Source organism: Tinamus guttatus, unplaced genomic scaffold (assembly GCF_059628265.1).
Source record: "Tinamus guttatus ecotype Peru unplaced genomic scaffold, ASM5962826v1 Tinamus_guttatus_pri_ptg000524l, whole genome shotgun sequence".
Lineage (NCBI taxonomy): Eukaryota > Metazoa > Chordata > Aves > Tinamiformes > Tinamidae > Tinamus > Tinamus guttatus.
Window position 1 is genome coordinate 772,637 of NW_028289058.1, and position 27,320 is coordinate 799,956.

The 27,320-nt window shown below is 45.1% G+C and overlaps 1 protein-coding gene across 1 annotated transcript in view; it reads left to right on the forward strand.

Annotated features, from left to right (window-relative positions):
• Positions 1–27,320, forward strand: part of SERGEF (secretion regulating guanine nucleotide exchange factor) — a 114,095-nt gene that overhangs the window by 53,788 nt on the left and 32,987 nt on the right. Inside the window, exon 10 of the mRNA XM_088533853.1 lies at positions 12,090–12,126. Within this exon, the coding sequence (XP_088389979.1) occupies positions 12,090–12,126 (37 nt within the window). The remainder of the gene's footprint in view (positions 1–12,089; positions 12,127–27,320) is intronic.

Below are 27,320 nucleotides of genomic sequence, written 5' to 3' on the forward strand. Positions count from 1 at the left end.
AACTACATGTTCCTGAGAGATTTTTGTCTTTATAATGAGGTAAGGTATAAATTTAGAAACATGCCTATTTAGGCTCCTTTTTGGATGCTGTAGTGCGAAAATGCTTTCCCATGACATGGAAGAAGTTAGAACTTTAGAATTTCTTCTATTAACCTCTTTTGTGTCCTGTTAGCAATTTGCCAAACATGCCTATCTTGCCGTGGCTATGCAGGGAGTTACTTCTGCAGCTCTCCAGTCAGGAGAGATTACATGTCCTGATTTTATATAATTTATAAATTTTTTTATGGGAGGGGCAATTAATCACAACTTTAACATCTGTCAAAAAAACCCTCTTGCATCTTAGTGGGGGGGAAAAAAAGTGAATGTTTCTTTATCTGAAAAAATCAGGAGCCCTCATGAAAAAATGCAAACCAACTCACCAAGGTAGTTCATTTCCTCAGATAACTTTATACCCAAAATCTTTAAGGCTTGTGATGTACTAAATACCTTCACATCCATGATGTTTATCAAAGAATAACTGTCTGTTTAAATATTTTTTTCCTCTTTGAGGTCTTTTGAGGTGACAGGCAGTATTCAAAAGTCTCTTGCTGCAGAGGAGACTAGCAGAAACTTGCCGTGTTGCTTTACTTAAAGCTAGCTGTTTCCCCCCAGTCCATCCTAAAGATGAAAGACCATTTGAGTGCAGCTGTCCTCGCTGTTTTGTTGCGCTGCGAGCTGGCCCTGCGTTCGCTTGTGAGCTCCAAGAGCCGCTTTCCGTGGCGAGCTCACGGGGCGTCGCGGGCCTTCCCTGCGCGGCGGGCACGGCAGCGCTCGTTGTGCAGACGTGTGAGCGGCCCTGCTCAGTCCTGCCGAGCCCTCCGGCGGGGCTGGGCGCGCAGTTGGGTGCGCAGGGAGGCCCGGGGGCGAGCGGGGCAGTGCAAGGGATGGGCCAAGCAGCAAGGCTGTGCTTGGACAGCAGCTGAAGGGGCGCCAGGGAAGGAATTTTAATGCACTGCCTCATTTCTCTGCTTTTTCTCCTCCAAAAGAATCTTTTGTTATCCAAGCGTATTTTTAGGCTTTTTTTTCTTAATCTGGTGGGCATTTCATTCATGTTGTGTTGAATGCACTGTTCCTTCAGTTTTCGGAGACTGATGGCTGTGGAAATGGAAACAATTTCCTTAATTGCCGAGGCTGAGGTGAATGTTATTACCCTTCAGGGTGACCTGAAAGAACCTTTTTCCTTCAGGCAACCTCGGCAACAATTTAGCCTTTGATGTTTCTTATCTTCCTTTTTAGTCAGGAAGGAGCCTGTGTTGAAAAACACGTGGAAATTTTTCTTTAGAAATGATTTTTAGTAGCATACTTTGTGCACTCTGCAGATGACAGTTGTATTCTGAATTTCTGCTTTTTAAAGGTGCAGCATAATTTAAGGCTTGCTCTTACTTCTGTTTGCTTTAAAATTAGTAGTGCCTTCTGTATTCAGGAAGCTCCAGAATAGATCCTTAACTTCTAAGTATGGGCTTATGTATGTTGTTAATGATAAATTTAGAGATATACTAAATATTCCTCTCTATATGGTTAAGTTAACAGTCATGATCTACTTTCTGCTGCATATGAAATTGCTGGCTTTTAGTAAGGGATTGAAAAAGGGAAAAATGTAGGAAAAAATACAGAGTTTTTAGAAGGCATTATAGATTCCCAAAGTAGGATGGGAAGAGAGATGCCTAGCATTGTCCTTTATTTCATTCCTAGGGTCTTTTCAGTGATAGAGGATCTCCTCCCTTTTATAGATTACACAGTAGTTCCAACCAGGAAAACTTGCAGGATATTTTACTGTCTTGTTTTGCCTTATAAGTGATCCCGGACTCAGACACACGTCCCTTCTCCCTGTCTTTTTTCCCCATTACAGCTTAGCTTAGCGTTGCTTCTGCCTGCACTCCTCACCAAGGCAGACCGGTGATTGTCCTTTATGCCCAAATGCCTGGGGGCACACGCTGAAAGGAAAGGCAACAGCAGAGATGAAAAGGAAATAATGAATGGAAAAAACAAGAGTAGTCCAGAAAAGGAAGAAAATGTATGAATGTGCCTCAAGTAAGTTTAAGATTATTTTGTCTTTGTGGCATTTGCGGTTGCTCTGGGCACAAGGACTGCAATGAATTCAGTAATGAATATATGTCCAGAGCCTGCCTGCATATATGTTGAGTGATACTTGGAAGTTACAGACAACTTTAATCCCGCAAGCCAGAAAATGGGTTATTTCTGTCGCAAGCAGAAGTCTTGCATAACATACCTTTGAGAAACTGGAAAGAGAGGAAAGTATGCTTTTTTGTTGTGTGTGTTTATCTTTTTTCTTTAAGTGAGGTTTGGGCTTGTTTATGATCACAGTGCTTCCATGCTATATGCAAAGATGACAAAGGTGCAGTGTTAGAAGTCAGAAGTGATGCAAATAAATAGTTGTATTAAAATGTAACAGGGTTTATTCACAGGTAAAAGGCCTTTTCTTGGATTATGTAACATGCAAGAGTAAGATCTCATTCATGTTTTTTCCCATGTGTGCTGTTCTATAAGGTACAGTGATAAAGCCAGCACTCTGCTATCTACTAAGTGCTACAGTGTTCAGTGCTAGGTGGGAAAGGCAGGTTGTTCACTGCTGCTGTTCCAGGTTTTGCTTGGGTGGACAGCTGGAGTGAAGCACTACTGTGCGCTTTGAAAGGCTTCAGATACTTTTATGTTGAAATCCACCATAGATGATACTACTCTGGTGTATTAAAATAGGTGGAAAATTAGATTTTATTTTTTTCATTACCGAGGTCACATGCATTTGCAGTCATTGGGAGGGACATGCCCCAGTTGTAGAGTGTTTTGAAAGTGTAAGAGCAGGGCAGCCACATGAGAGAGAGAGAGGTTACCTCCCTGCAGGAGAAATGGCTTGTGCATGGAGAGGCCAGCTGAGAGGTTGGGCAATGGGGCCATTTGAGGTGGAGTGTGAGAAGATGCCCTCGAGCTAGTGCTTCGGTGTTGACCAGAGAGTGAGCAGGGACTCGGCACCTTGTTGCCATCCCTGGCCTGAGAATTCAAGTCCGATGAGGTAGTTTTAGCTGTCACGCAGAGACATCTCAGGTTTATTGTGTTTGAGAATATCTGGAAAGAGGGTTCCTTATTGCTGTTCTTGCTCTTAGCTGTGCTGTTTGTGTAATATTGAGCTCAATGAGTTCAACAGATTTCTAAAAGGTGCTGGAATGGGGAGCAATGCTTGCCTTCCATCCACAGAATAGCACTGTTTGGCATTCCAAATGTGTGACAGGTCTGTGCTTAGTAATTAGCGGTGAAGTCTGGAGGGCTCCTAACTTCAATTTATTCTCCTATATTGCTCATGTGTTGCAGAAACGTAGCTTCTTTAATAAAGGATGTCAAATCTCTATGCTTCAGAGTCTTATATTCTATCAAGTGGCATAGTCTATGGGAACATGTTATGCTAGAATTTCAAAACCACGTATTATTGAAGGAACACTCCACAAATTAGGAAGGAAAACAGGTTTTGCAAAGGGATTTCTGGTCAGTGCATTTCACAGTGACTTTTTGTATGTATAAGTGAAGACTGTGAGCCACAATATTATGGATGAGTTTGCTCTGATGACATGCAGAGGAGGCTACATGCTGTCTGTGCTAAACCATCTTGAACATACCCACTGGCAAAGGCATCAAACTCTGACAAGGTAAGTTTTACATTAGTAATGATTTCTGTTCTGCATTTGGGGAAAAGGTGGAAATTCACTTCCCCACACCAGCATTTGCTCACCCTCTAAGGGGGGAATCTTAAAATTCTCAAGGCTGGAACGTGTCCATCTGAGTTTGAACAGGGTTGGCCTAAGCGCTCTCCAGGCTGTTGGTGTTGAGAACGTGAGGGCAGTTTCAGAAGACCAGATGAAAGACGGTGCCCTGCCAAGATTTCAAGAGGTTGAGTAAGATGACTCCAGTAATTATAGGCCTGTCAGCCTGATATTTGCTGTGGCCAAAATAATGGCATAGCTGACATGGGTTTTGTTCAATAAAGATTTAAAGGATGATAATGCAGTTGCTTGCAGTCAGCATGTGGCTATGGAAAATAGATCTTGTCAAACTAATGTGATACCTATTGTTTTATGAGACGGAAGTTTGATTGATAAATGCGTCAATGTCAAATGCTGATTTAACATACTCAGATTTGTCAGACATTTGACTAGACCGTGTATGACACTTTGATTAGGAAATATTATGAGGATACCAAATAAAAATGGCATATGTTAAAAGAATTAAGATATTACTGAATGGTTTTGAAAGGTTCCTGAAATACCACTGTACATCGGAGTTTTGGTAAAGCACTTGTTTCTAGTGGAGTCACTACTAGTGCCAATTAATCTGGGCTGCTTGGTTATTTGCGGAGGGCAGACGGGAGCCCCGGGTGGTGCTGGCACCTGCAAGGCCCAAGATGTAGGAGCAGGAGCACAGGTCGCCGTAACCAGAGGAGGGTCCCGCTCAGCAGCTACGTGAGAGCTTGTGGTGCTGGTTGTGCTGGGCCCCGGGGCACCAACTGCCTTCCCAGGTCTCTGAAGGGAGGTGTCCTCACCAGAGAGGTGCCTGGGCTGTCACTGAGCCCCCTTCAGTAAGGGCCTGATCTGAACAGTTCAAGAAGAGCTTGAAACCTGGGGAAAATATGAAAATACTGGATAGAGCTTGCACTGCAATATGAAGGGGGATATCATCTGGTCTTTCTTTTTTAATAGCTGGAAATAGCTAAAACAAAGCAGCTAATATAAAATCTATTTTGTAAGTGAACAGATTTTCTTCATATTAGAGAACCAAAAGATTTGCAGCTCTCTTCTCCACTGGCTGATGTTATAGTAGATATTCAGCTCATCAGCATTCCCTTAATCATGTCTAGTACACAAGGCAAGTCAGCTGTTGCTCTTGTTAGACCAAGACATTTGGTCTCTCTCTTTATGGATGCTCCTTTTTTTTTTTTTTTCCTCCTCTTTTTTTAAAACACTGACAGGCTGTATAAGGATGACACTGAATCAGGCTGGAGCTGTAAAACATCCTTGTTCTGTATGAAAAGATGACAGTATCACCTCTATCTCTTAACCATCCTATTGTCTTTTTGAGTCGAACATGCGATATGTCGAACATGTCTTTTTGAGTCGAACAGATATCTCTAGTGTGTTTCCCCTCCCTATGGGCTGCTCTTCTCCTGAGGGGTTCCAACTCATTTAGAATCTATCTGTGCATGCGAGCAGTGTAAATGATCATTTTGGTAACCAGAAAGATCTATTATGCCCTACCTGCCCACACTAAATTTTATCTGTCTTGGTCTTACCCATTAGTCGCATTTTATTGGCTCGTTCTGGAGTTTTGATTCACTCTCAGCACTCCTTAATTTCAGGTTTGCCAAATGAGTTCATGTTGCAGAACTGTTGCTATCGGTCCTGCTTTCTTTGTGGACTGTTTTTTAATAATAGCTGTCATGTTTTTTAGTGGTACAAGGGACTCCCCTAGATTGAAAGTACCATCCCTCTTCAAACAGAAACAAATAAGGATTACAACATTTTAAATTATCTATATTTGCAGAAATTGTGTGAGTGGATGTATTAAAGGAAAACTTTTAAAGCCAATCTGGCATTGTCATGTCATTGTGCTTCAACAGGGTTAATCTCTTAGTTCAGAAAATATATAAGGATGTGGATTTTAGGTGGACTTAGTCTCTGCTTAAATGTTAAGAACTTGTGAATTTTGTTAGCATTCCACAAAGAAGAAAAATACGGTACTTTGACTTTGCCCAAATGCCCGTTTTGGCTTTGAATTCTGCTCTCGTCACGCAGTCCTGGGAACTCGGGCTCTGGGTTTCTCAGCCCGCCGGTGCGGGGTTTGTTTGGCTCCAGAGCAGGTGACGTCCCTGCTCAGGGCACGCGCTCCCTTCCGCGCGCCTCCCGGGGCTGCTCGCGCTGCGGCTGGCCAGAGCCGCCCAATTGGCGGCTATAGCTTATCTGCTGCGGCCTTGACAAAGAAAACCTTCGCTCCTGAGGAAGGAAGATCTGCTTTTTGGCATACGTAGGCATCGCATATTGAGTTGCGAGGGCTTGGTCCTCCGCTGGCATGAGCTGCGGTTAACGGCTCGGGGATGGTATCCGTTCTCAGCAAGGGAGATGCAATGCAATACAGAATTACTGCATGAGGTTTGGAGGGGAAAATGTTTTCTCTTCCTGTAGGCATTGATCACAGCATGTAAAAGCAAATTCTGTGGATAAATTATGAATGTAGTTGGTCTTGTTAAACCCTGCTTTCCACAATCAGCCTCGAAGAGTATCCCAGTGATTATATTATTCATTCTTTGAAACCACCGGAATCTTGTTGTGATGTTTAGAAATGGGTCGTAAGAAAAGCTGTTTGTTGACGTCAATGACAAGACCAGTAGCTGCCTCCTGTGGCTTGTGGGGTGGGCGCTCTGCCCCAGCGGCCTTGGGGCTGCCTGGCCTGGCTAGGAACGCTGGGAGCTGAGGGAGCCGCCACGTTCCCAGGGAAACGAGACAAATGGCCCCTTGAAACTGGGACCTGAGTACAGGCCCGAAGCGGTGGGGCCTCCAGGACAGCAGAGACTGAGGGAGTTGGATGGACGTTGGACTCTGAGAGAGATGGTCAATGCAGGCAGGAATGTCGGGTCCCTGGCTGGGACCACTGGTGGGGCTCGGCAGCGGGAAGGACGGGTGTGTTGGACGGCAGCGCGCGAGAGGTGCCTGGACGTGGGACACCCCAGTGCAGCAGCAGCCTGGGCTGCTCGAGACCACCGCCACGGTGCCCTCTAGCACCAAGCTGTCCGTTATTAGCGCTTAGCTCAGAGAAAACAGCTCTAGGAAGAAAGCAGACAGGGAAAAAACATGCTGAAATGGAATATTGTTGACTTTATGATAAGTTACTTTTTAAAAATAAATGTCTTTCAATTGTATAGTCACTTTGGATATGTTTTTTCCTAATTCCCCCATTATGACCTGCATTAAGGTCCAGTCTTTATTATCTGAATCATTGCAAACAGTATCCTGATTTACCCAGAAGAGCTTTTCTGTTGGTCTTTGCATGGGAATCTCTGCAAGATTACATTTTATTTATTTCCAGTAAGTTTGCCGCAGGGCGCAAGTCTGTTAAGTGCTGCAGAAAGATTATCCAGCATTCAAGAGCAGACAGTTACATGACAAACTGAAGGCATAAGCACCATTTCTTTGGAGAGGTGGAGGACTGGGCAGTCAGCAGAATTAACAGCGCGAGGTTCTTGGACACCCTGGCTAACCCTGGTGGATGCTGCAGGCCTGGAGGTTTGCATGAGCAAACCCTCTCCTCAGGGAATTAATTGGTGTAGGAACCTTTTCATGCTTTCCTCTAGATTTTTTTTTCCACTTTTTTTGTCTTTGTTTTGCTTCTGTTTTCTCGGCTTCTGCCGTTTGTTCTGTTGCAGTAGCATTTGCAGGCGTCACGTGAGAAGCAAAGTAGTTTTAGACCTCTAAGCCAGCTCAAATAGATTCTAAAGGATGTGTCTGTCCTCTAACTTAGGAGCTGGGAAGCAATTGCATGGATGTCTTGAAATTGGTGAAAGGATGAACCAAAATTAAGTTAAGGTCACTCAATCAAAAACATTTTGCAAAGCATGGTGAGAAAACATGTGTAAAGCTGTGTCTGCTGTGGGCCCTAGGTCCCTAGTTGGTATGCAGGTGTAGAGAGAGATGTAATGTTAGCAAGAACTGTGCCCTCGTGAGTATCCGGGCCGCTCAGCTACATGTCTGGAATTATGGATATTTTAACAGCGAAGGCTGACATGATTGACCATTTCTTTGCCAATCAGAAGTGATTTTTATCCTTGATTTACACAAGGTGAGGAAACTATGGAGATCTTGTTACAGGAAATAAATCGGGATTGAGTGACCTTAATTTTGCTTTATCCTTCATCATTTTTAAAATATATCAATTTTTCACTCATATCTTGATTGGAAAATGGTAAAGCTTTGGCAAACCAGAGGAAGCTTATTGAGGCCGAGGGATAGGACAGCTTGGGGTTTGCCATGAGTGGAAGACGCAAACGCTTTTCAAACCCCGTGAAGGGAGTAGTAGGGTATGGAGAAGAGCCAGGTCACCCTGCTGAGTTGGAGGTTTTTATCATACTTGTCTTGGCTGCGTTCTTATTGTTCCATTTGTACCCGATTCTGCTGGTGTTCATCCAAGGCACTCAATAGCATTTGTATTACCCTACTGCCTGCAAATTATCACGTTTTTCTGTCGATGGTCCTTACTTTTTCCTGCATCTCAGTTCATCCCTCCTGAATTTGGAGGGGAGAAAAAAAAAAAAACAAAAAAACTCCCTTCCCAAGCTTTTCAGCCAGATTGCGCTTGCCTCCGAGGTAGACTCTGGAGGTACCCTTGGGCTGGCATGATGTGAATCTGTTGTGGAATTGCTTTATCGATAGCCGGAATTTTTATCTCCTTTGATTTTCATCCACTGTGCCTGATGTCTTGACTGATGTTTCTGTGGCAGTTAGCTTTTTTTGCCAGGGTTGCCTGGGAGAGGAATGTTTTCTTGCAGACCTCGGTTTAAATTATGTTGTGAGTTCTCTCTTTGTGGTGGAAAATATAAGGTGGCGGGGGGGGGAACCAGTAATAGAAAATTAGATTGGCAGGGAATGAAAAATGCCTTGTGAACGAGAAGATTTGGGCCTTCTCACTTTTCCACGGATGCAAAGAACAGCTAGGAACAGCCTTGGTGCTGCTCTTGGTGAGGTTGGACTGGTTTGCTGCTAAAGGGCTGCATTAAGCTGCACTTAGTCTTGTGCAAGCCCGGGAGTGTGACTTGGTTAGCAGGCTGCTCCCTTATCAATCAGGAGGCAAATGATCCAGGAGAGGAACACAGAGTTCCTAGAGAAGGATCATTGGAAGCAAGACAGCTTTGCTAATTAGATTATTTTATTTTCGCATCAGTAGAACCCTGCATACCAATGTAGCTGGGTGGTGTGTGTCAAGCAGTGCAGATCACTGCTACGCTGCATTCAGCAAGGGCACGGCGGAGCAGCGCGCGCAGAGGGAGCCGGCGCGTTACGCAAGCCTCGAGGTGCAGCCTCTCGGTCACCTCCTCTCCTTCCCTCCTGGCCCCCCATCCCAGTGGCGTTCGCCCGCTTCCGCCCTTGGTGCTTTCCGTGGGATTTATCCAAAGACCTGCAACGGCCAAAAGCAAGTTCAAAATCCGGCATTAAAGCTCTTTTGTGCGCACGCTTTTAATATTTTTCTTCTCTTGCGCCTCATGCCCAACATCCATGTGGTTTTATCCCTTGGCCATGGGTACACGATGGCAGTGTTGGTGTTCTGCTGTTCTCACCAGCCATGTAACTTAGGCTCCAACCACCTATGGTAAATGAAAGGCTGGGCATTAGGTGGTCTCCCAAAGCCTTTCTTAATCTGGATGGAGAGAGCTGAACTGTGGCTGTGGCTACTAGAAAGCAGCTTGCTTACACTCTGGATAAGGCAGTAAGCACACAGTTTGGTTAGGGATAGGAGGGCCTGGATAATGAGGGAAGTTGGGAGCAAAATGCCCCCCAAGTCGTCTTTTCCTGGCATCTGCATGCAGGCGTTTGCTAAGGGCTTTGAGGTCTTCCATCTGGCCAGCACGATATCATGCCACAACTCTGCTGCTGAGTAGCCCCCTGAAGAGAGGGGAAACGGTGTAACTTGTGTGGGTAGGGGGTGCTTAGTGGGTAGGTTGTTGCTTAGCTTCAAGGAATGTTTTCCTCGCTAGTAGCGACTCTGGTTTATCCTAAGATTAGTGATTTTTTTTTTTCTTTCAATTAAAACAGAATGTAAAAATATTGCCCCAGTAGGAAGCATTATTGTATATTTGTAACTGGAAGTATCCTTGAATGTTTTTCTCTCTCCACTAGGAGCATGCAGATGTCTGCTGGAATTTAATTTCTCTGCAGCACAGTGGGGGTGGGGACAAGCAAAGTAGCCAGAAAATTATGGTTGCTGCAGTAAATACCAGGCTTCTGCTAGTGACCTGTGCTGACTGCAGAGCTTATTACATCTCATCTGCGCATAAAACATCTGCCCAGCAATGCCTGTCTCTGGCTGGCCCCTGTTCGTGCTGACAAACCGTGCAGTTTGGGGTGATTGTTTTCTCTTGCAGGTGGTCACAAAACACCTTAATGGAGGGGAAAAAAGAGAAGAGAGAGGGAGGCGTGTGCTCATTAGCACCAGCAGCCTGGCCTGAACTCTGTGCCGTGGGAGCTAAGGCCACGAGGCCGGGGCTTTGGCAGCCTCCGCAGGGCACCCTGCAGGGTACGTGACGGGGCAGCAGGGGATCCTGCTGAGGCAGGAGCTGGGAGCATCCCATTCTCCCCACGCGGATGCTGGCGGAGTCCCCTTTGGAGCTGACTGCGTGGGGTGGGGCTTGCGCTATCCCTGTGCTCTGCTGTCACAGGTGAATCCAGGACGCTGCCTTCAGCTGCTGGGGATGAAGCCTGAGCTCTGTCCCTGCCAGCTGAGCTGGCATTCCCCCCCAGACGCCTTTGCCAGCTGAAGGGGGTGCAAGTGGTACTCGTAACTTATGGTGGCCTGTGGGTTACCCCATGAGGCTGGAGCTGCGGCCAGCGCCTCGACCCAGCACGCTGGCCACGAGTGGCTGTCCAGGTCCAAGTCCCCACAGGCAGCGATGGCTGCTGAGTTTCCAGGCTGCCTGGCTCCTGCCCTTGGGTGCAGGAAGAAAATGGTTCTTTGTTAAGAATTTTTTTTACACTGCAAGCAGCGTGTTATTCAGAGCAGTGGCTGGAAGGATGAGGCAGCTTGAGCAGTTCTACTGTACTGATGCTTTTGAAGCTGTGCCTGTGTTCAGCATGTTTCCTCGGGGAATAACTCAGTATTATTCACCCCTCAAATAAAATTTATGATTTATTTTATTAGGAGCAGCTTCTCTATTGCTAGTTTTCAGCACATGGTGAAGATGCAGAATTTGCCTTTTGCTGAAAGACCTTCCTTCACGTGTATTTCCATGTGTGGATCTTGTTTCCATGGCATCAGCCTTCAAGCTCCAGAAACTTTGGTGGGGAGCGTTAGCCAGCAAGAAGGCGCTGGGAGGCAGCCCTGTTCTGCACAGGACTCTGGTGTGAGGCGAGGGTAAAGATCCAGGATTTGGTGATGGCTTTGTTGTATCAGCTGGCACTTAAAGCCGTGCCTGGCCACGGCACCGTGGAGCAGGTGACTTGCTGGTGCCCCACTGGTGCTCGTGCAAAGGCTTTGCTTTCATGACCGTGTGCTGGTCTGCCCTTCATTCGGGATGGCTTTCTCTAGCAGATGCTCCGGCACAGCGAGCTGAGTGCAAGGACTGATTTCCCTGTATAACATTACGCACGCACAAAACTATATATAATTTTGAAGGTATAGTCTTCTATTTTATGTCTTGTTGCCAAACATACTTCTAAGAAGTAGAGGAGTATGTTACTAATGAGGCTGGATAAAATAAAACAGCCTGCTGCTAGTAAAGGAGTTCGAGGTTGTGGTATTCCTTCCTTCTTTCTAGATGAGTGCTGTAAATAGGGGTAACATCACTTCACGTTTATCACTGTTGAGCCTGTATGCGTCTGTGCAGCCCTAGAAGGGTGACCTGGAGGAAGAGGATAGATGAAGGAAAATGGAGATCTTTATAGCCCATTTGACTCCCAGTCCTCTCTGTATGGCCCTGAGGTGGTAAAGACTTAAGTTTACTGTTTGAGCATGGACAGCCTTCTGGTTTCCAGGGGGTGTTGCTCAGGAAGTGAAATTTCTGCAGAGTTATTGCCTGCTACTAAGGATGGAAATGTCATTGGTGACTGGGGTTTGAAAATAAAATGCCTGTTTATTGATAAAGAAAGCAGTTACTCTCCCTACCCAAGTGCCCCAGGGAGACTACTCCTAAAACTCTTTTAAAAAGTGAGAGAACTTTAAGCTTGACTTTTATATCCTGCAAACTGCAGTTGTTTGTTTCAAGTTAAATTTTTAATTTCCTGTCATAATTGTGGTTATCTTTCCCACTGGTAAGGAGACTCTTTTATTCATTCATATTTCTTTTTCAGATCGCATGTGGCTCAGAGCATAATCTGGCAGTAGTTGGTAAGTAGCTTAATTTTTATATCAAAACCTGTCATGACTTTTTTTCCTTTTTTTTCATTTGTAAGGAGCTCAAGATGAAAGGGAAATGTGCACCATAAACATACTGAGTGATTAAGGGTGTTGTGTAGAGCAGCTGCAAGGAAGAATGTAATCTGTAGGTGTTCAGGAAAGAGTGACCAAAATCTGTTTTCCTCATCATTATTTATACTACAAATACTCTTGCTGCCCAGCACCCACGGAGGAGCTGATGGGTGTGAGAGCAGAGCTGGGTTAGGAAGCGCTGCAGCGTGTTTTACAATGGAGCCGTTGCAACAATTCACGCTGCAGATCCTGGGTAGCATCTAAGCTTGAAGCTGCTCAAAAGCATTTTTGTTTTACGTGGCAACGTTCAGTAAAAACGCCTGGATGTCTTGGTCGAGGTTTGGAACAGTCTTGAAAATGTCAGTCTGTGCTGGTTAGCTCCTCGGTGCAGTGCAGCTGATGCAGTAAGGACAGCACTGGGGGGAAGCTAACGCCAGGGCTCTGCAGCGGGGCTGCTGCTGCAGCAGCAACCGGCCTTGCTGCCCGGGCGCCTCGGGTGTGCGCAGCGAGCTGGCGTCACCGCTACCTGCCTGCTGTTGCTTGTAACGACAGGCTTAATAACAGCCCTAACTGTGGATTGTCAAGTGCCTCATGAGGGAGGTCAGCATGATTATCCCCGTGAACACATGAGGTAAAGGATCTATTTGATGGAAGTTAATCGATGAGGCCGCAGCAGAGCGGTGGGTGAAAGCAGGCTGAGTCCACCCTCCGCCCACACTGGTGCTGTGGATTTAGCTTGACCCATGTTTCGGGATGTTAAGTGGTTTCCTTCATTTTTTTCTCGAGTGCAGTATGACAGGTCCGGGGGGAAACTAGCTATTTGGTATGCAACCTGCATTTCATGTCCTGACTCTTGAACACACATTTATTTTACCTAACTGTCTAATTAGGTGCACTTCCTGTCCATTCTTATATATTGTGTATGAATTTCTAATTATCCTTGTAGAATTAAACCTTGCAGTGAACTTGTCAAACTTGAGCTTAATATATGTGCCTGGCTCTAAGAAGAGATTTTTTCCTTTTCTCTCGGCTTGTTCAGTGTCACATGCCTGTATTATTGGCAGGCTGGTGCTTCTGAATGTCGACTGAAGAGCAATTTGGAGAATTATGCTGCGTTTCTTGCTGAATTGATAAAGTAAAAGTGTACCGCTAGCAGATTTCCCCGGGGTGAGGGAAGCAAGCACAGAGTTGAAACCTTTCCTCTTTTCCCTTGTGCCCTGCTAAAGCTTCTGCCTTCTAGACTGGAATCTCGGGGGGGGGTGGGCGGGAAAGGAGGGAGAAATTCTCTAAGTTGCGCTAAACTGAGAACCTGGCATATATAAAGAATTGTATGTGCCCATCTAAGCCTTGTGCTACTCGCACAGAGTTCAGTGACAAAATGACAAAATTATCAGTGCTGAAAGCTACTTGGTTGTGCTTTGAAGCACAAGAGAATGTGGTGTTACTTTTTTTTTTTTTTTTTTTTTTTTCTTGGACCCTAGGAACCTATGATATGTTTTATTGTTGAACTGAGTTTCTACCTGTACTTTTGAAAAGCTTGCTGCCTTAGACCATTTTCTGGAAAGATTTCTCCGATTACTTGTCACTGTTAGTTCCAGGCTGCCAACTGTTACGTTCATTAAAGATATCACACTGCTTTCAGTAAATATGACGACTTGATTGTACAATTTCTTAATAAATTATCATTCAAGCAGTGTTTATTTAGGACAACTATATAATCAGTTTCTTTCTTAGTTGGCAAATGCTTGAGTGGTTGATTTTTAGACTGAAATAACTGAAGTTTGATGTGAAAGGTAAACTGAAAAGCCTCTGACATTAGAATATTCAAGTAACTATTTCAGGTTGTGTATTCAGATATGTGCTTTTTGCATCTTCTTTTAAGTAGAAGCTACATTTATGATTGACTTCACAAATGAAGAAGTTTGTTCCAGTTATCGTGCTGATGATGTGAAGTGTCTGGTTTATAGGACTTGGTAGCAGCTGATTTTTCTTGCATGATATACTTTATATAGTCTGCATCCATTTGTATGGCTCAGATTTTTGGTTCCATTTGCTAGTGTTTTATGCCTTATTCTGGTGTTTTCCCCTTCTCCTTCCAACGTGTGGACTTGGAGAGGGCACCGCATAGGCAGAGGGGCGGCCTCCCTGGAGGCCCCTCTGCTCACAGAAGCGCCGGTGCGAAGCCATCCCCTGCCTGAGCCTGTCTGGCCCTGTCTCGGTGCCCTCAGTGCAGCCGTCTTTTCAGGCACTGTTTTACAAATCCATTTCTGGCTTTGCAATAAATAACAGGGCCCACTGGAGAAGGGGTGGACTCGCGTCCTGAGGCACCGCACTGATGGCAGCGGCCGGGATTGCCTGAGGGGAGGCCTGGGCCAAGCTGCTGGGCTCCCGCAAAAGGGGCCGCGAGAAGGCGCAGCCGCAGGGGAGCTCCGGCAGCTCCCGAAAGGCTCCTTTCCGTGGTGGAGACGGCGCCGAGTGACGGGCAGAGCTGCGCCTCACCCTGGGGCCCTTGTGCGCTCGCAGGCGTAGTCGCGTGTCTGACACGGGCCCTGGGGGACTCGGCAGGAGACGATGAGGGATTCTCTCGTGCTTCCCGCCGCAGGAGCGCGGGGAGCGTCTCCCGTGTTCGCAGCGGCGGGTCCTGCGCTCGCCTGAGCCCCAGCCTGGCAGCCCGTGGCTTTATTTATAAGCGCTGCGGGGGGCTGTGTTGCGGCGCAGGCACTGCGGTGCCCATCGCCTTCGCCCCTTGCTGAAGGGTGCCTGGCAGGGCGTCGAGCAGTCGGCGCCGCTGTCCTTTCCGCGGGGAGTTCCATGGTGGTTTGCTAAACGTGCTCCCTGGCAAAGCCCTTGTGTGCTATTTAGCTCTTAGCGTGGCTTACAGTGCCAAAATAGCTCTTCAAAATATAAACCACTGTGGTTATAGGCATCATAAAAAGCAGCCTTTCTCATATCGCTAAGCGGGCGCCTGCCTGTGTCCTCAGGAGCGCTTTCTGCGTATCCAGGTACAAATCTGACGTCAAGGTTTTGCTGCCACGTTTAGATTCAGTGAGCTTTGCGAGCGCGGAGCAGACGGCTTGTGTCTCATGGTGCTTCCCCATAGACCGCTCCGTGCTCTGGGGAAAATAATTGCTTCCCTGCTAGAGCAGAAGCTCGCAACGTTTGGTTTCTGTGTTCAGCGAGTTGCACGCACAGAGATGCGTCCTCCGATCTGAGCCTCTCGTCCAAGGTTTATGGGAAGCTGAGCTGCCAGCTGTTCTGCTGGTTTGGAGGAGATGAGGAGAGAAATGTGGCAGTACTGGCCTAAGCATTTGGAAAAGGCATTTAAAGGTGCTAAAAAATTTCAGTATCAACCAAAGCATCTTAAATCAACACGTACAGCCACAGCATATAGGGAAGAGAGGATATTTGGCTGTGAAAAGCTAAATAGGTCTTCAGGTAAAAGTGGGATCATACTGAACCTCCTAAGTTGAGGGTAGGATCTGGTTGTGCTGGGTTTTTTTATGCTACCTGGAACAAAGTCTGGATTTTGCAGCCTCCTTCCTCTCCAGGCTTGGTCACGTCGGTGCTGCCATGTGCTCTTGGGCAAGCTCGTTCTGCAGGGTGCTTAGTTCATCTCCTTCTCATCCAAGCACGTAGGTCATGAAATCTTGGGAATAAAAGCTGCCTCTTGCCGTGCTTTAGTATTGTCTGGCTTCATGGGACCTGATTTTATTTATTTATTTTTAAGTTCTGTAATATAACTGATAATAGTTGCAATCATTTTCCTTCCCCTCATAGAGGCAATTATAAAATATAATTAAACTTGGGGTGGGGGGGTGTGTGTGTCTGTCTGAATTTATATAATTTAGCCTTTAAACAGGTAATGTTTGTAATGAGATGTGGTGCTCATCATACTGTTTACAGTGTAGCATCCTGTAATATCCAGATATAGAACTGCTCGGCCTCTGAAACCATCGTACTTTTTCTGTGTGAAAACTTGTTCTCATGGGAGGGTGGGATGCAACTGGGAAATGTTGCCAGGCAAGAAGAAGGAGAGTGAGTAGAGAGCAACTTCTCACAGGTATCGATGAATAAGAGGGCAATGCAGCACCGGGTTCTTATGGAGGGTCTAAAGAGGGTCAAAAAATTACGGAGGGTCTAAAGACTCTTGAGAGCAGGAGCTGCAGTACAGATACATGCAGCTCTTTGTCAGTCAGAGGGATCAGAGGATGGATGCTGTGTATTTAAAAAGCCATTTAGATTTTATTGCATTTGTTTACTCATAGGCTTTAAGTGCAACAATTACTTTAAAGTAGAAGAAAAACACATCTGATATTTGTAAGGTATATTTGTCTTAATTCTCTAGAGAGCAAACAGGAAAAATGAAAATACCCTTGTTCAGGACAGGAAGATTGTAAATTTTTTAGTTATTCAGTGGAACAAAGGCAGGAGAAATGATGAGTTTTAGGGAGTTACCTGGAGCATGTGGGAGAGACTCAGAGAAGTAAAAGCACCAGGCTGGCTGAAAACACTCAACAGTGCCACACATGAAGGCCTCAGCTCTGTGCTGCTGGCTGACACGTAAGTAAGCTCAGCTGATGATTCTGGCTTCCCTACATGCGACAACATCAACACTTAAATTTAGAGTGTATTCTTCAGTGGAAATGTCATCCTGCAAGTCGGGGGTTGGCAAGAGGTGAGGAGTGTATTCGGCAAGTGGAGTGATGAACACCCTTCCTGGGCTGCAAGGGGGATTCGGTCCCCCCGATCCAGGAGTGAATGCAGAGCCAGGCAGCCTAGGGCTGCGGGCACCCCTGTACAGAGCAGTTGGGCATTAGCCCTCAGGGCACGAATGAACATGCCTGCCTGGCCTCACAGTTACTCATTTCCTACAAGCGATTCATAGCGGCAGCTTTTTTCCTTCAGGTTTCTTTCTGGTTTGTTAATGGCACTCATATCATGTTTGCATTTTGCTTTTTTTTAGTAGATTTTCATAGTTTTTTTGGGTTATTTAATAAAACAGTGGAAATAACTATTTTTCTTTTTTTAGACTGGCTTTTCTGTGACTTGAGGTTTTCCACAAGTGTACATTTTGAATTCATATTTGTTGCCCAATTTCAGGATTTTACTGTGTTCTTTGGTCATGTTCTTTCGCCAGAAAGATCTCTTCAAAACTAAAGCTGAAGACCGAGATGCTAACAGTGACACAGGTTGGTGGTGATACTGTGCGGCTGCGTATGAAATAACGTGAAGCTGGTGGTGAGATGGGGCAGGTAACGGTGCTGCTGGGACAGCACACACATCTCCGGCGTGGCTGTAATCCCACGCAGGCTGTGCCTGCACAGGACCTGACAGCGACCCTCAGAGCAGACTTTGAGGCTCTGGTGAGCTGAGGTGGCTGGGAAGTTGTTCCTGCAGCCTTCCAAGGCAAGGATGGATCCCTCTTTACCTGCTTGAGGAGTTAGAATTCTGAAGTTGAAGGTATTGGAAACTGCGCTAGAGAAAATCCTGTGGAATTAGCTGGCAAGCAAGATTTTAAAACAACTATTCAAGCTTGCAAGCCTAGAGCATTCTTTCAGGGAAAAACAGTGTTTCTATTAAAATTCACTGGCTTTAGAGAGGCAAATATCTCAAAAATGGTTAGGATGAAAAGGTCAACCCAGAGATGAGAAGTAGGCCTATTTGTAATAAAACCAAAAACAAACAAACAACCCTTTGCTTGGCTTTGGGGCTTTTTTGAGCTCTTTTTTTTTTCTTTTTTTTTTTTTTCTCTCCCTCTGAAACACTACTTTTCTTTACCTCACTGCTGTAGTTAAAACTAAAAATGCTTTTGAGTCTAGTTTCACTATTCTGCTCTTTCCTTTGCATTTTGCAATCTTGGAGGAGCAACCAGGCTGAAGAGAGGGGCTTTTTATTATTTCTGGAAGGTCTTTGCCTTATTTTATTTATAGCTTATTGGCCTATATGAGCAGGGAGAGAGTCAGAAGGATTGAGAGCTGTGCTGAATGGGGCTTTCAGGGACATTTCACACAACACGGTTAACATTTCTTGTGAGCAGTGAGAAGGGTTGATATGTTCGTGCTAATGAAGTAGATCAAAGAGGAATCAGGTCAAGTGTGTTAGAGTTGTTTATGGTAGAGCTCCAAACAGAACTGCACTTAGCAGGAAGCTGAACGAAGTGAGAGACGGCTGCTATGCATAACGTTCTCGGGGCCCATCACTCATCGAGGAGCAAAATCCATGTATTACATATGGATTTGATTGTGATAGATGTGGTAGCAGATGATATAAAAACCTGTTGTTATTTAAAAATATATATATATAGTATAATGAGTCCTTTTGGACAGATTTCCAGGAGAGTGAGTGACTTTTTTTCTCATCTGAGTAAGTGTTCTGGCCTGGATGTTCCACCTCTACAAATCTAATGGAATAATTACATTGAGAAGATAATCTATAAGGTATTGATTCTGGCTCAGATATTGCTTGTATATGTTATAGTACTGATTTGCTAAATTAAATGTTTTCTAGGAAGACTTTCATATCATGCCAAAAACTCCTGCTATACTTTCAGTTTGCTTTTTTCCTCTTAGCATGGATTTAGCATTTTACTTATCTCTGCTCCATAGCTGTGTATTGGAACAAATTGCTAGATTAGTATAAAGTGATTATGATGGGAAACACTAGCCCAAGGCAATAGGTGGAAGAGGTAAAACTGCCAAAACAGCTGATAAAGATGACATAAAAGCAGGCCTTAAATCCTGCTGTTATGCACAGGTGATGCATGTAGGTTGCTCTTTTTTTTTTTTTTTTTTTTTTTTTAAACTTATGCTGGGCCTTGAGTGTGAGGCTGCCCCTGGGAAACTTGGGAGTCGTGTTTGCCCCTTTGCTGAAACATTTACTGGAATACCTCGAGCCAGCTCAGCTCCCGTGTGAGCCCTGGGCTGTCCAGGGGCTGCTGCCCGCAGCGACGCTCCCAGCGCTCGCGTGAGCCGAGGGCGACCTCCGAGGGGCTTTGCGCTCCGGGCCCCGCAGGACGCGTTCCCCCGGGGAGCCTGCAAACCAGGGCCAGTTCTCAGGTTTGGATGTCGCATGGCCTGCAGTGCTAGTGGCTTCAAAATCTATCAGCTGTCCTCAGATCTCCTCTCACTCACCTTGTGGGGGAGCCAGGCTGTTCCGTGCGCCCCTGGGAGCGCCGCCGCCAGCGAGGCGGTCTGTAACGCAAGTCGCAGCCCTTGGCTGCTGGAGGAAGGGCACGCGCAGATAGGAGGCTCTGGTTTCTGAAACGCAGCCTGCTTTTTCTCAGTGAGGGGGAATTGCTGTCATTCAAGAATTTTGAATCAGATTTTCTGAATCTGACGGACTTCCTACTTTGGATTTGTTCTTTTTGCATCGCGGATGGTGCTCTGTACTGTAACTTAAATAACTATGGGGGAAAAATTCTAGTCAGATGCATCTCCCTTTCCCTTTATTTAGGCATTTTGCTCTAAATTTTTAAAGTATTTAAGCCATTGCGACCTTGGTGACAAATGTGGTTGCCAAGAAACTGAACAGCTAAGCAGATGCTTTCCTCTAGACGAGGATGTCCTCGCTGTGCCGTCGATTTGCTCCAAGACCATCTGCCATCTTGCTGAGCTGAGGCATCTCGGGCAACGGGCAGGGTGACAAGCAACACGAATCCCCATCGAAGGCTAATTCTAGGAGCTGGGAGGTCACTTGGTATGAAAGGTGGGTTTGGGTTGGCTTACAAAGTTGCTGTTTGTTTGTTTTTCTTCTCTGAACTGAACAGTTTCTTCCTGCCTGCTTTGTCTTGCACTATTTTTCTCAATTCTAAAAGTTCCAAGGTCTTTTTAAATGGAATGAGTTCACAGGTATATCTCTTAAAGCCTTGCACGTGTTCACCTTCAAAGTGAATGCCCAGGACTGGCTACGTGATGCTTCGCCGATAAAAGATGTGTGTTTACTGAGGGGGTAAGGCTTTGCCATGTAGCCTCCCAAATTTTGTTGTATTATAAGAATGTTGGTAGATATTACCTTTGCCTATATATATATTTACATATATATATGGTATTAATAAATGCTTACTTGCAACTACTGGGAAATTTATTCCCCCCCACCTTTTTTTTTTTTTTTTTTTTTTTTTTTTAAGTTTTCCTGATAGCAATAACTCATACTCATATTTCGTTACTGCCCTGCTCAGTTTCCTGCTGATGTACATAGTAGATCAAATACTTCAAAACCACCAACTCCTCTAGATGGGAGTGTTTCAAAATTGCAGCTGTATATAAATTCATCATGTTAATGGCTGCTTTACATTGAATGAGTAGGGTGATGTATTATGGATGTCAGATTGGGAGTATTCAGTCGTTCTATATGATGCAGATGGAGGCAATGAGTACTTCTGGCTGATTCCTAGATGTGGATGTATACACTGAGGATAAAAAATGAGCACTTTGGTTATATTATTTTTATCCGGGTGACAGGTGTGGGAAGAAATCACTTGGACCTCACTGCTCACCATGAGTCATACCAGGTAGGAAGAGGGCAGCAGCAAGGCTCCCTGAGCTGAGTCCCTATGCCACAACAGAGATGATATCAGGGTTGCCATTCTCTCAGTTCCTTTTTCTTTTTTTCTTTTCTTTTTCTTTTTTTTTTAATGAGTCTGGCTAATTTTAACCTTAATGTTCGTGTGAACTTTTGGCCCAAATGAAGAGGGGAAAAAAAAAAAAACACACACAAAAACCAAAGCAAACAAACAAAAACACAAAAGCAAATAAAGAAAGAAAAGTGATGCTAAAGAAACAGGGATTTAATGTCCTTACTGCCTTGTGGCCACTCCCACCCTACTTCCAAGCATTTTTTGGCTCTGCTGCTCATTTTAGAACATGCTGAGAGAGGCAGCAACCCAATGCATTCTGCTTACATGCAAGCCTTGTGGAGCCTGGCACGTGCAGCAGAAGTGGCATCATGGCCTTTGTCACCCAGATGTCACTCAAGGTCCTTCAGTCTGAACAGTACATTGCTGATGGAGCTGACTGCAAAGCAAGACTTTTCCTAGCTAAATTCTGGACTACCTAAACTAAGGAGTTAAATTTGCTACTGTCCCTGCTACGTTTATTAAATAAAGAAGAAATCCTTTTTTTTTTTTTTTTTTTTCTTCTTCCTAAGCACTATAGTAAAGAAATCTTGTTCTGTTGACAAGTTCGGCGTGCGTCATGTGTAATACTTCTGTCTGCAGTGGGTCTCCTCCTCCTCCCATCTGCTGCCTTCTCACTCTAGGGAAAGGAAACTCCATTCTGGCAAAGCAAAATGCCAGTGGAAAATGGGGAAGGCTTCCAAGAGCAGCTTTTGGATGAGCCCATTCACTGAAATCAGAACAAATTTGTAAAATCACAGCTCTGTATCATAGTGCTCTCAAGAACCAGCAAAAGTTGGAGGCTGATGCATACTAGGATTTATTCCTCTAGTGAAGGACGTATGGATGAAAAAGGACAAAAAAGGGGAAATGGGCAAAATCACTTGCCAAGGCCCCCTGGCTCTTGGCTCCTGTGCTCAGTTCTCTGTGGTGCTTGTTCCTTGCAAGCAAAATAGCATAAGCACCAATTAAGTAAACGGATTCCCAGCAATAAATTAAATAGCAGAAATGGAACAAGAACCTTTTCTCGAGACACTGAGGAAATGTTTCATTAAGGTTTGTAGCACAGGTATGTTACAACTGCTCTACAGTGGGAAATGGACTTCATTTTACAGTATCCTGCTTCAGAGATACTTCCTTATTTGTGAACTTTCTTGGATTTTATGAAGCGGTTGTCTTCTAACTTGGAGGGTTTAAAAAAAAAAAAAAAACTTTTGATTTTTGTTGTTTATTTTGCTTTCCTGACTGGTATAGAAAGAGTGATATAGGTGAGATCTCCGGATCTGCAAATCTGTAACTTGTGTGAGTTGGAGCTGCTGGGTTTGGGTTTATCTGATGAAATGTCTCCTCTTGCACTAGCACCAAGGAAAAGAAGCCAGACAGAAACTAAACATTTTATCCTGTGGCAAAGGGGTGATATCCAGTCTGTTAATATCAGTGTAAAAGAGTCTGCTGAGCTGTGGGAAGGATCAAACCTGAAGTCAACTTTGAATGACTGTTGAAAGTGTTAAATACTGGACTAATATGGTGAGAAGTTAACAGGGCTGCAACACTGTAAAGCTATAACTTGGTGAAGTGAAATTCTTTTGTAGTATAACATATCCCCATTTGCAATATTCCATGCCAGATGTGCAAAAATGAAAAGCATTTCTAAATACAGAAGTTCAATCAAATGTTTTGTACCCTTAAGCAAGCAAATGTTAACCAGAAATAGCTTCCATCACATCACTTGGAGTAGATCTTTATGGTACCTTCTGTATTCCTAAATATAAGAAATTATGTTGAGGGGAAAGTCCTGAAAAAACTATTCAAGAGCATGTGCTATATTAGAATACTGTGGGGAAGTTAAACCTGGTGAAACAATCTGTCTCTGTATTTTCTTTTTAAGCAGTTTCATGGCTCAGAAGAGTTGGAGTTGAGCTATTAGGCAGTTCCCAGCAAGTACAATAGCTAAAAAGCCCTGTGGGACTGTGCCAGATAAGTCTCTCTTGAAATGAAGTTCACCCATTCCTAATCTAGTCAGAAGCCATCAGCAATTCATAAGCCTTAAGTATAATGTAAAGGGTTGATTTCCTTCAGAATTAATGAATCTGTTGTCACTGACAGCTGTAAAACAGGAATAGTCTGTGTTAGTTGTGCTGTTTCATAGAATCATAGAATGCTTAGGGTTGGAAGGGACCTCTAGAGATCATCTAGTCCAACCCCCCTGCATACACAGGGACACCTAGAGCACGTGGCACAGGACTGCGTCCAAGCGGGTTTTGAAGATCTCCAGAGAAGGAGACTCCACAACCTCTCTGGGCAGCCTGTTCCAGTGCTCTGTCACCCTCACTGTTAAGAAATTTTTCCTTAAGTTCCTATGGAATTTTTGGCGTTTCAGTTTCCGGCCGTTTCCTCTAGTCCTATCAGTGGCCACCACTGAAAAGAGACCATCCCCGTCCTCTGCACTCCCTCCCTTGAGGTACTTATAGACACTGCTCAGGCCCCCTCTCAGCCTTCTCTTCTCCAGGCTGAGCAGGCCCAGCTCCCTCAGCCTCTCCTCATAGGGCAGATGTTCCAGGCCCCTGATCATCCTTGTAGCCCTGCGCTGGACTCTCTCCAGCAGCTCCACATCCCTCTTGTACTGTGGAGCCCAGAACTGGACACAGTACTCCAGAATGGAGTACTCTGGAATGTTTCTGGTGTAAGCGTTCGTGGGGAGATACACCCATGACACTCGCACAGGATCCTCAGGATTTGAGCCAAGATTTTGAGAGATGGTTTATTTTTTGGATGTGCTTGTCTTTAGAGGCCTGGCTTCTTGCTTGTTGCAAAGCAGCGTGAATTTCATCACAGGAGGTGACAATCTTTTTATGTATTTATTTTTATATGGTGTATCACATTGACTGCAAGGTTTGGGTCTTTAAGCTTCTGCTATGCTCCTATTCAGAAGGGTAATTATGTGATAATATTTCTCAATTGCTGCTTGCTTGGAGATCAGTTTAGGGCCCATTCATGTCATAATTATAAACCAGTGACGTTAATTTTAATGAAAAAAACAGCTCCTCTAAAGAAAATAGCACTTGGAGGAAGCGATTGCGTTCTTTGGGGGAGAGGCATTGCGCAGTGCCCCAGCTGTGCGGGCCATGTACACCGGCATTGCTGTGATACCAAGACATGAAACAAGTGCACAGGGAATGACTTTTGGATGTTCTGTGACCTTGTTCATTCATATTTCAGAACTGCCGTAAAATATATTTTTTCTCTCTGTATTAAAATAATTTAAAATATTAATATTTTAAATAATGTTAATCGCCTTTTTACTAGGAGAAAGCCAAGCACTGGCTGACAGCCTAAAATACAATAGAATACATTTTAAAAGTATTTCTGAATCTGAATTTCCCTTTTTTGTAGCTGTTTCAGGGAGGAGGAGCAGTAGCTTTTCAGTGACTTGCTCCCGATGGTGTTTTGTCAGAGGGCCTGAGGGGTTGTCCAAGCACTGGAGGCTCCCACGGCCTTTCTTCATGTTGTGTTCCAAGGAAGCTGCCAAAAATTACACTTTCCACCTCCCTGCGCTTCGCTGTTATCCCTGCACCCTGGTCAAGTCTTGTGTGCCCCTGCAGTTGGTGATCTTCCAAGCGTTGTCAGCTGGGATTCGCTGTGGAAAAGCTAAGCTGCATTACTCTCTATTTTGTCAGAGTGACCAAAGAAGGGAGAGGGTAGCGTTTTGTCAGAATAGCACAAGCGGTGTTGCGTGGAAGCGGCAGTAAGCAGGAGCCATCAGCCTCCAGCATGTTCAAATGTTCTAGCTCCATCAGTGGGTTGGGTTGGGACAGCGCCAACACAGGAAGAGGGGGAAATAAATGCATGAAAAGCACACAAGGTGCTTTCCTGGTAAACCAGGTGGGCATTTCTCCTATGATAACCATTCTCTTCATCTGCTCTGCCTTCTCCCGCCTTATCACATGGGGTGGAAGCAGCCATCGCAAAGGCGATGGAGCAGAGGGAGGCTGCGTCGTGTCGGAAACGTGCAGGGACTTTGTGTCAACGCGGTGGCTGAAATGCAGGGCTTGCTTTTGGGTGAGGGGATGGAATGTGATTTCCAAGAGGTAGATGCATCTCTACCAGGTTCAAGATGGATAGCCACAGAGATATAGTGAGGTTCCCAGCATGCCTTTTATAACCGCAGGGACAATAAACAGTTCTTCATGAAGTTCTTGAAGGTTGTCCTTATAACTCTTGCTTATCTGTCAGTCATATACAAATGTTACTCATAAACCAGTGGCAGAAAAAGACTTGTACATGAAAGGACCTCTCCTGTGAAATCAAGGTTTTCTTCTTTTTCCTCTCTGAACGCGAAGCCAGTGAATCTCAATGACTGATCATGTTTATTTCTGACCTTGCCGTTTGGAAGTGTTTCTGCTCTTCAGATAAAATATTTAAAGTGCAGTAAGGTGAAATATGCTATAATGGTGGGAATGTCCTCTCCAAAGTGCCTGTAAAAACTGCTTCACTGGCAGTTTTTTCTTTAATCCTCTGTTACTCTGCAGTTCAAATCCTAGTTCCTTGTTCTTTGGATTGTACCAGTTTCTGAAATTGTGCACGGCTTCATTAACCCTGCGTGTTTTAGGAGCACGTGTAGAGATGCCTCTTGTGGCTGGATGCAGATGACTCAATTTTCCTGTTCGTGGGCTGGTGGAGTCAGGTGCCTTGCAGTGATCCTGGCCCTTCAGAAGCATCAGTCCTTTTTGCAGCGTGATGGTGGCAAACAGCAGCTCAGGTGAGATCAGGAATTTGAGTTACACTCATGACTCTTTGCTCTGCACGGGGTTTGAGAAACCTGGTTTGCAGCCTCAAGAGGCAGAGCTGGCCTGGGGTTAACCAAGGCTTGACTAGCTGGCTAAACAGAGGAAATCCACAACAAATACATGACTAATGCCCAGGGACTCACCTGATAAAAATAGCACCTTCTCCTTCGCAAATAGCTCCCTTGCAGTGTTCTCGGCGTTGGTGGTGGGTTCTGTCATGGCCTTTATGCACAGCCTCATCCCCATGCTTGGTTCCCCAGATCCGAGCTGCCTCATTGCAGGTTTATAGGTGAGGTCCAAGGGGAAGTACCCCAGGGATACTGCATCTGCCCTGGATACAAAGCAACTTCTCACCCTGCATGGAAGGCTCTGCTCCTGTGAACTCCACGTCGCCTGCAAATTCCACAATTTGATGGGCTGTTACTCAAAGCAGGAAAGTAAATCATACAGTACTATTTCATTAATTATTAACCGTGTCTGAAGAGGGGATGACAGCATAGGATTTTGATACGTGATAAAATAGTCTTCTTTGGTCAGGGTGAAAACTAAGCTTCGTAGGAGCTGCGAATGCTACTTTAAATGATTGCTCTGCTTGTATTTAGCAAGGAATTCATCCTGAAGAGCCAAATAAGCACATTATTTTGTCACGGCTAGTCAGATTTTCCATGTAAATTTGAAAGGCGAGCAATTTTCCTATTCCAATTTTAGAAAATTCTGTATTCTGCCTTTATAATTGTGTCCATTTGCTCATTAGTGCTCTTTTCAGAGCCCAAACATGTCAACAGTGACACCATCATCAGCCTGAAATAAATGAACAAACGTTCTCATCTCCAGCAGTGCTTTGCCTGTGACAGCTATTTTTAATTTTGCAGCTGCCAAAGACTAAGGAAACGTGTGTGTAGCTTGTGGTAGTGGGAGTTAAGGTTTGGCAGCTCTTCTGACGATACCTCTGGCTGGCGTGGGTCAGCAGTGGGAAGGTGACGGTCCCGTGTTGGAAGCACGGGAACCAAACAAAACCCCCAAACTGTCTTTCATGTTTTCTTTGTCCTTTAGCTCAGAATAGATTACACATTTCCCAGTCTTCCCCCACTCCCGGAATCCAGCAAGAGTGCTGCGTGTGCACTTCCAGGGCATTTTAAAATCCATTTTAGTTATCCAGCCACTTGGGTAGCTGCACAGATTTTTATCTTAGTGATCTGTAAAGAACAGCTTAGATTGGTCTTGGAAGACCAAAGACCTTGCAAAGCCCTGTGATATCTTTGTGTTCTGTTTTGGCAAGTATGCAGTTTACAAAATTGTGCTAAATTTGGGCTTAGAGAACAATGGTATTAAATATGGTCGGAGGGTTTGACAACTTCTTCCCCACAACAAGAAGGTGCCAGCAGAACCTGCCCAGGCTTTAGCAGCACCCGTAGGCAGCGGAGCCCCTGGGCCAAGCTGCCCTCGGCGCGTTTGGGAGGACGAGACACAGTATCTAATGGTCAAGGCCCACCATGGGAAATATCACTACTAGCTGCTTTTGCTGCCAGCTGGCTCTTGGATGACTTATTTTTCTGTGCTTGCGTTTTCCTTTCTTGCCTTGGATCTCTTTGCTCTGACCTCCTTGTGGTTGGGCCTGGGGGTGTTTGTACCTTTTAAGCAGAGGTGGGTTTGCTGGACTAAGGCTTGCACGGTGTGTGAGAATTGTGAAGTGCTCTGGTTGAGGCTTACAAGGC